The sequence below is a fragment of the Triticum dicoccoides genome, chromosome 2A (genome assembly GCF_002162155.2).
Source record: "Triticum dicoccoides isolate Atlit2015 ecotype Zavitan chromosome 2A, WEW_v2.0, whole genome shotgun sequence".
NCBI classification, from domain to species: domain Eukaryota; kingdom Viridiplantae; phylum Streptophyta; class Magnoliopsida; order Poales; family Poaceae; genus Triticum; species Triticum dicoccoides.
Genome location: NC_041382.1, coordinates 780,797,721 through 780,806,100, shown reverse-complemented (window position 1 = coordinate 780,806,100; position 8,380 = coordinate 780,797,721). Strand labels below are relative to the sequence as shown.

General features: G+C 50.4%; 1 protein-coding gene across 1 annotated transcript; it reads left to right on the top strand.

Annotated features, from left to right (window-relative positions):
* Nucleotides 1-5,260: 5,260 nt before the first annotated feature.
* Nucleotides 5,261-8,116, top strand: LOC119352504 (PI-PLC X domain-containing protein At5g67130-like). The gene is made up of 7 exons (XM_037619115.1): nt 5,261-5,488; nt 5,586-5,723; nt 5,837-5,935; nt 6,047-6,347; nt 6,448-6,671; nt 6,761-6,847; nt 6,949-8,116. The coding sequence occupies exons 1-7, from the start codon at nt 5,261-5,263 to the stop codon at nt 7,663-7,665; spliced, it is 1,794 nt and encodes a 597-aa protein (XP_037475012.1). The 3' UTR covers nt 7,666-8,116.
* Nucleotides 8,117-8,380: the final 264 nt, after the last annotated feature.

Below are 8,380 nucleotides of genomic sequence, written 5' to 3'. Positions count from 1 at the left end.
TGGAAGGGAACCAGCCCCTAGTGGGCTGGGCGCCATTCCCCCTAGGGCCCATGTGCCTAGGGTTTGGGGGGAACCCTAAAGGGGGCGCCCCCCCTTTGCTTGAGGGGAAAGCCCCCTCCCCGTTGGCCGCCGCCCCCCCTCTAGATCTTATCTAGAGGGGCCGCCCCCCTTCCCCCCTTCTCCCTATAAATAGAGGGGCGAGGGGAGGGCTGCAGCAACACATCCAAGGCGCAGCCCCTCCCCTCCCCAACACCTCTCCTCCTCCGCGTGAGCTTGGAGAATCCCTGCCGGAGAACTGCCACTCCATCACCACCACGTTGTCATGCTGCTGTTGGAGCCTTCTTCCTCAACCTCTCCCTCCTCCTTGCTGGATCAAGGTGCGGGAGATGTCACCGGGCTGCACGTGTGTTGAACGTGGAGGCACCGTTGTTTGGTGCTTAGATCGGATTCGGCCGCGATCTGAATCGCTACGTGTATGATACGTCTCCGTTGTATCTACTTTTCCAAAGACTTTTGCCCTTGTTTTGGACTCTAACTTGTATGATTTGAATGGAACTAACCCGGACTGACGCTGTTTTCAGCAGAATTGCCATGGTGTTGTTTTATGTGCAGAAAACAAATATTCTCAGAATGACCTGAAACTCCACGGAACATCTTAGAAAAAATAAAAAAAAAACATCACCAAAGATGAAGACCAGGGGGCCCACACCCTTCTCACGAGGGTGGGGCGCCCCCCTAGGGCGCGCCCCCTACCTCGTGGGCCCCCTGGATGCCCTCCGACGCCAACTCCAACTCTATATATTTGCTTTCGGAGAGAAAATATCTGAGAGAAGAAATCATTGCATTTTATGATACGGAGCCGCCGCAAGCCCTAAAACCTCTCGGGAGGGCTGATCTGGAGTCCGTTCGGGGCTCCAGAGAGGGGGATTCGTCGCCGTCGTCATCATCAACCATCCTCCATCACCAATTTCATGATGCTCACCGCCGTGCGTGAGTAATTCCATCGTAGGCTTGCTGGACGGTGATGGGTTGGATGAGATTTTTATCATGTAATCGAGTTAGTTTTGTTAGGGTTTGATCCCTAGTATCCACTATGTTCTGAGATTGATGTTGCTATGACTTTGCTATGCTTAATGCTTGTCACTAGGGCCCGAGTGCCATGATTTCAGATCTGAACCTATTATGTTTTCATGAATATATGTGAGTTCTTGATCCCATCTTGCAAGTCTATAGTCACCTACTATGTGTTATGATCCGGCAACCCCGAAGTGACAATAATCGGGACCACTCCTGGTGATGACCATAGTTTGAGGAGTTCATGTATTCACTATGTGCTAATGCTTTGTTCCGGTTCTCTATTAAAAGGAGGCCTTAATATCCCTTAGTTTCCAATAGGACCCCGCTTCCACGGGGAGGTAGGACAAAAGATGTCATGCAAGTTCTTTTCCATAAGCACATATGACTATATACGGAATACATGCCTACATTACATTGATGAATTGGAGCTAGTTCTGTGTCATCCTATGTTATGATTGTTACATGATGAACCGCATCCGGCATAATTATCCATCACTGATCCGGTGCCTACGAGCTTTCCATATACTGGTTTACGCTTATTTTACTTTCCTGCTGCTACTGTTACAATCACTACGAAATACCAAAAACATTACTTTTGCTGTCTATACTTTTGTTACCGCTACCACCACTATCATATTACTTTGCTACTAAACACTTTGCTGCAGATACTAAGTTTCCAGGTGTGGTTGAATTGACAACTCAGCTGCTAATACTTGAGAATATTCTTTGGCTCCCCTTGTGTCGAATCAATAAATTTGGGTTGAATACTCTACCCTCGAAAGCTGTTGCGATCCCCTATACTTGTGGGTTATCAAGACTAATTTCTGGCGCCGTTGCCGGGGAGCATAGCTCTATTCTTTGAGTCACTTGGGATTTATATCTGCTGGACACTATGAAGAACTTGAGAGATCCAAAAACCAAGATCTATCCCTCAACTACGAGGGGAGGTAAGGAACTGCCATCTAGCTCTGCACTTGATTCACCTTCTGTTATGAGTAAGTTTGCGACACCTACACCTGCTTCTGCTATTCGTTTTGATATGTCGCATGTTATTGATGATGCCACTTCTGCTATGCATGATACTTATGATGAAACTGCTTCTATGTCTGATACTACTGTGCCCCTTGGTGAATTTCTTGATGAACAAATTGCTAGGGCTAGAGAAAAAGAAATTATTGAATCTGAATACGATGATGATAGTGATGATGAAAATATGCCTGTTATCCCTGAGGGCTATCTTTTTGATATGGAATCTTCTGCCGCTATTTTAGCTTGCAAAGATAGATATGAGCTTAAGAGGTTATTAGTTAAATGGAACAAAGAATCACTTAGAGATAAAATGAAACCCGACCCTGCTTTTGCTACTTCACCTATATGTGTTCCTGATAAGGATTATGAATTCTCTGTTGATCCTGATATAATTACTTTGGTTGAATCTGATCCATTTTATGGCTATGAATCTGAAACTGTTGTGGCACATCTTACTAAGTTAAATGATATAGCTGCCCTGTTTACTAATGATGAGAGATCGCGTTACTTTTATATACTCAAAATATTTCCATTCTCATTAAAGGGTGATGCTAAGATATGGTTTAATTCTCTTGATCCCGGTTGTGTGCGTAGTCCCCAGGATATGATTTATTACTTCTCTGCTAAATATTTCCCTGCTCATAAGAAACAAGCTGCTTTGAGGGAAATATACAACTTCGTGCAAATTAAAGAAGAGAGTCTCCCACAAGCTTGGGGGAGGCTTCTCAAGTTACTTAATGCTTTGCCTGACCATCCTCTTAAGAAACCTGAAATACTTGATATCTTTTATCAAAGGCAGCTCAAATCGAGGCCGCGAATGTCTCGGCCAGGCAGCGACAACCCGACATCGAGGCCACCAATGCCGCAACCAAAGCAAAGGAGGTGGCCCTTGCGATCATGAGCATGGACTTAACCAAGAGGAGCGAGAAGACAAGAAGCTGGTTCGAGGCCAGGCTGAAGGAGATGTTCGACGCCGACGGCCTGAATTAGGTCGTCCGATCGGCTGTGGCCGTTCTTTTTGGAGGCTGGCATGGGTGCCGCCCACTCGCTAGGCTGCTGGCTGTGTGCCGGTGAGAAATACATTCATTTTGGAGGCTGACTGTGTTGTCGACTGCTGGCTATGTTATCGGCGAACAAAACTATTCATATTGGAGGCTGGCTGTGTTGCCCGCGAGGACGTGTAGGCCGCTGGCTCTGTTGCCAGCGTGACTAGGGCTGCTGGCGTGAACTAGGCCGCTGGTATTTGAAACGTTGATCTCTTTTTAATATGGAGGCGAACAAGAGGGAGCTAAAGGATGCGGCCGCACGCTGGACGCACGACCACCGCATCCCAGAACAGACCCGAATACAACCCCATTGCCTTACCCAAAGGGACAAAATCCGGCCAAACCGGACGTCTGTTTGGGATCGCGCGGTGAAGTTGGCCTAAGGGCATGTATAATGGAAAATTATTTTAATAAATATGTGTTGATTTTTCTCTTCAATGCAAGCTACTACTAGTTGGCCTCATCAAAAAATAGAAAGTGACTCTCACTTCACATGTATCTCTTCTCTTCTTTTCAATTTTTCCGACTTGATGCACCAAACCATACATTTTGTCTCTAAGCACCCGCCTCCTGAAGAGAATCCCGCTTCCTCATTCGAACCTATTTTTTCTGTCATCCGATCCTACATGGCATATGAGGCATCACCCTGAGGCTATGTATTGGCTATGCCCTAACTGAGGGAATACTTACTTTTGCTGTGCTGCATCATCTTTTTCTCTCCAGGGAATTATCAACGCAGATACAAGCAATTAGAAAGAATTTCTGGCGCCGTTGCCGGGGAGACATCATCACCATCTATCAAGTACCTACACATAAATTTTCATCTCCTTGCAATGACTCTATTTGCCATTTGCCTCTCATTTTCACCCACTCCCCCCCCCCTCACACACACTTGTAAAAAGTTTTACAAAAATATATACAAAAATTCGTTCGCCCTTTCGTGTTTGCTTCTTTGCTTGCTTTGAACGTATCACCATGAGTGATTTTGGTATGGCAGAAACAGATTATGGTAGAACTTCTAAAATTGAACGTTGCACTAATCTGGTTGCTAAAACTTTTTTGTTTTGGGACAAAGGAATGTTATAGAAAAAACTGCCATTCAAGAATTCTTTAATTGCGTTGGAACTTTGACTTGTAATGATGCTCCTCTACTTAAAAGAGCTAAAACTTACGCGGAAGCTATTTTAGTATTTGTTCTTAAATTTAAGAAAAGCTTTATTCGTACTCATCCTACCTTGCAAAGATACAAGCAATCAATCAAAAGAATCAATCAAAAGGGGATGCATGGATGGATGGGTGTGGATCGATCACGTGTACGCGTTTCTTCTCCCTCTGAGTGTGAGACATGACACGCGTGAGTGGAGTAGACACGCAAAAGGAGCATGCACAAAGGTAGTATAGGAACAGAAAGAAAGATGGGAGTTGGATTGGATACGTGCGTACAGCTCGATCGATCGATGTGGACCTGAAAATGAAAGGTGACTCACTCACTGGCTGTACTGGCGTGTGTATAGTAGGAGGAGTAGTAGTACGTGTACGTGGAATAATAAGTAAAATAAATCGAGGAGAGGAGAAGGACGCGTCGCAAAAGGACGAGGTGGCCTCCCTCCTTGCTGACAGCCAGTGGCCTCCCACCCACCCACCCACCAGCAATCCAGCATGCATGCATGCCCGCCGCACATGATGCCCACTCGCCGCTGTTTTATTTTCTTCTGTCTCGTGTCCGGTCGCTCTCTCTCTGCCGCTGCGGCTCAGCGGCGGCTGCACCTGCACATGCCGGCGCACGAATTAGCACAACGATGAGGCCAGCCTGACCGGACGTACGCACGTACCACGGTACCAAACCAACCGGTGAACAGCATGCATACGCGTACCAACATAAGCTGCCAGCCGCTGCTATTCCCGGCATGCCCGTCCGTCCGTGCGCGCGTGCGTGCCCCCGGCCTCCGCGCGCGCCCCGGCCGCGCACATTCTTAATTCGTCCCCTGACCACGCCGGCCCGACGCTACGTCCGTCCCGACGACCCCTCCCCTTCCTCCCTCCCTCTCCGTCTCTCTCTCTCTCTTTCCATCGGCCGGCCCCACAGCGAGCGAGCGAGCGAGCGAACGATGGCCGCCGTCGCCGTCGGCATGGCTCGCCGCAGCAGCCTCCTCCTTGTCCTGATTGTCGCCTTCGTCGCCGGGACGGCCTCGGGGTCCGCGCTGGTGGGCGACAAGTGCGCGGCGGGCTCGCAGTCGCCGTGCGGCGACGGGATGCGCTGCGCCTCCTGCTCCCCGCTCGTCGGGGCCGGTGCCGCCGTGTGCTCCCGGATCACGCCCATCGACCCCAAGACCCACGTACGTACCCATGCGCGTTTTTCCTTGCTTCGTTCGTAAATGTAGGTTCCGCGGCGTTCCGCTGCTCCGACTTCCGTAACGTGCGTGTGCGTTGCAGGGCACGGGGCTGCCGTTCAACAAGTACTCGTGGCTCACCACGCACAACTCCTTCGCCATGGCCGGCACCACCACCCCCTCCGGCTCGCCCGTCCTCTCCATGCCCAACCAGGAGGACACCGTCGCCGACCAGCTCAAGGTACCTACCCACCTACACCTTCTTCTCTTTGAATGAATTCCACAAAAAGGTGTGGAATTCCATCTCAAGATTCATTGACGATTGCTCTCAACGTGGACGATGCATGGATGCAGAACGGCGTGAGGGGGCTGATGCTGGACACGTACGACTACAACAACGACCTCTGGCTCTGCCACTCCTTCAGCGGCAAATGCTACGAGGTCACCGCATTCGTACGTGCGCACGCCGCCTACTACCCTACCTCTCATCCAACGTCTCACCGCCATCTAATCTAATCACCATGCACGCACGTACGTGCCGCTTCTGCTTCTGCATGCATGCAGCAACGGGCGTCCAAGGTGTTCAAGGAGGTGGAGGGCTTCCTCAACGCCAACCCGGACGAGGTGGTCACGCTCTTCGTCGAGGAGTACACCGCCGCGGGCGCCCTCGGCAAGGCCCTCTCCGCCGCCGGCCTCACCAAGTACGTCTTCCCGCCGGCCAGCATGCCCAAGGACGGCGCCGACTGGCCGCTGCTCAAGGACATGATCGCCCAGAACCACCGCCTCCTCGTCTTCACCTCCAAGCAGGGCCGCGAGGGCTCCGACGGCGCCGCCTTCGAGTGGGACTACGTTGTCGAGACGCAATGTACGTCACCTCTCTCCTTCTTCTTCTCGAATCTCGATGGATCGCCATGGATCATTTCTTCCTGTGGTGTAAAGAGAAAATAAAATAAATGTGCGTGCAGACGGGGGCGATGGGCTGGTGGTGGGCGCATGCCCTAAGCGGGCCGAGTCGAAACCCATGGACTCCAAGGGGCAGTCCCTTGTGCTGCTCAACTTCTTCACCACCAACCCCAGCCAGAGCTGGGCCTGCGTCAACAACTCCGCGCCGCTCATCACCAAGCTCAGGGCCTGCTACGACGCCTCCGCCAAGCGATGGCCCAACTACATCGCCGTCGACTTCTACATGGTAGTAAAAAAAAACCTACACTAGTTTACTTTTTGGCTTTTGCACATGCGTTCTCATTAATTGTGATTCTGATGGCATGCTACGTGCAGAGGAGCAGCGGCGGCGGCGCCCCCCTGGCGACCGACGTGGCCAACGGGCGCCTCCAGTGCGGCTGCGACAGCATCGCCTACTGCAAGGTATCCATCCACGCCTAAGCCACATGTTTGTACGAGGTTCGTTGCAAATGTGGGTGCGCACATTTTAATCTTGTACCGACTAACATATGTTTAAATTGCAGGCAAACGCCTCATTTGGAACATGCGCACTGCCGTCGTCAACCCTCTCCCCGCCCCCCTGGTCACCGCCGTCACCCTCCCCAGCTTCGCCTTCCTCCTCACCGAAATCATTGGCATTGGCTTCGTCACCGTCTTCAAAACGATCCATGGCCCCGTCTTCGTCGCCCTCTGCAGCTCCAGCTCGGTCACGGCCGTGGTCTTCGTCGGCGGCATTGTCCTTGTTTTCTTTCATGGATTCGACCGTGGACCCTTCTCTATCCACATCTGTAGCTTTGTCACCTTCCTTGACCCCGTCTTCATGGCCCTCTCTGGGTACTGCTAAGCCTTCGATCCTCTCCCCACTATCGTCGCCCTCTGCTTCCTCCCCATCATCGTCATCGTCGAAGAAGTCTCCAAAGAAGAAGTCTCCAAAGAGCACGATCAATGTGATGTCAGTGGATGAACTCAATCCAGAGAGTACAACAACAGATGAAGGGGCAACACCTAAACCATCTTCGAACAGTACACCAAATCAAGGGATGGCGCCGAAAGCATCTCCGAACGGTACTCCAGACACCGGGGCACCACAGAGAACGCTTCCAAAGAGCATAGCAGAACCGCCGACACCCACGACACATCCCGAGGCGGACAACACCTCCAGCGCAGCGATCCGGCCCAAGACCCCTCGCCGGAGCTCCCTCATCGGGACCGCGTTGCTCGTGCTGATCTCATTGTCTTGAAGCATGGTCACCCAAGACTCCGTCGGAGGTGAACGACTGTGCTGGATACGGAGCCGACCTCAGATCTGTAGATGCACTTCTCAGCCCGCTACTTGTACAATGACGGCGTATAGTCAAGCTGATAGTTTTTCAATCTTTTCCATGGTACTGATGCCATCAACATGTCTCTTGCATCATCGGTGGGTAGCCATGCACAAATAGTTAGAGTTACTTCGATTCTCTCTATCTTTTCTATTGTCAGATCAGGGATGTATAAACTGAACTAAGTGTGGTGAGTTTTTCTTTCTGTTGGTGGGATTATACTATGAGCTTTCCAAAGTAGCATCAAGTCTAAAAACTGAGGGTGTGTTTGGTAGCAGTTCTCATCCTAGCATGGATGTTACCCTTTGAGACATGTTGACTGCGGATGTGCTGAATACATGCAACTGCAGTTGTTTGGTAGCCTTGTATGTGCTGAGACATGTTGAGCCAAGACTTTATTTGGGAGTCTGCATCTGATTAAGCATGCTTTGCCGAGATTACATTTGGTAGTTTGTATCTAACGTAGTCTGCATCAATGGAGTTTTTCGTGCCACTACAACATTTGATCAACATTTGGATTATATGTAAGCATCACTAGCATAAGCATGACCATTTGTTCATAACCATCACAACCGTAACCATATGTGCATAACCATCACAAGCATACGCCGCATACGCATGTGGTCCTTACTAA

Coding starts and splice junctions, on each gene's coding strand:
- LOC119352504 (XM_037619115.1), top strand. CDS start 5,261: ATGGCCGCCGTCGCCGTCGGCATGGCTCGCCGCAGCAGCCTCCTCCTT. Junction 5,489..5,585: donor CCATCGACCCCAAGACCCAC/GTACGTACCCAT, acceptor TGTGCGTTGCAG/GGCACGGGGCTGCCGTTCAA. Junction 6,672..6,760: donor TCGCCGTCGACTTCTACATG/GTAGTAAAAAAA, acceptor TGCTACGTGCAG/AGGAGCAGCGGCGGCGGCGC.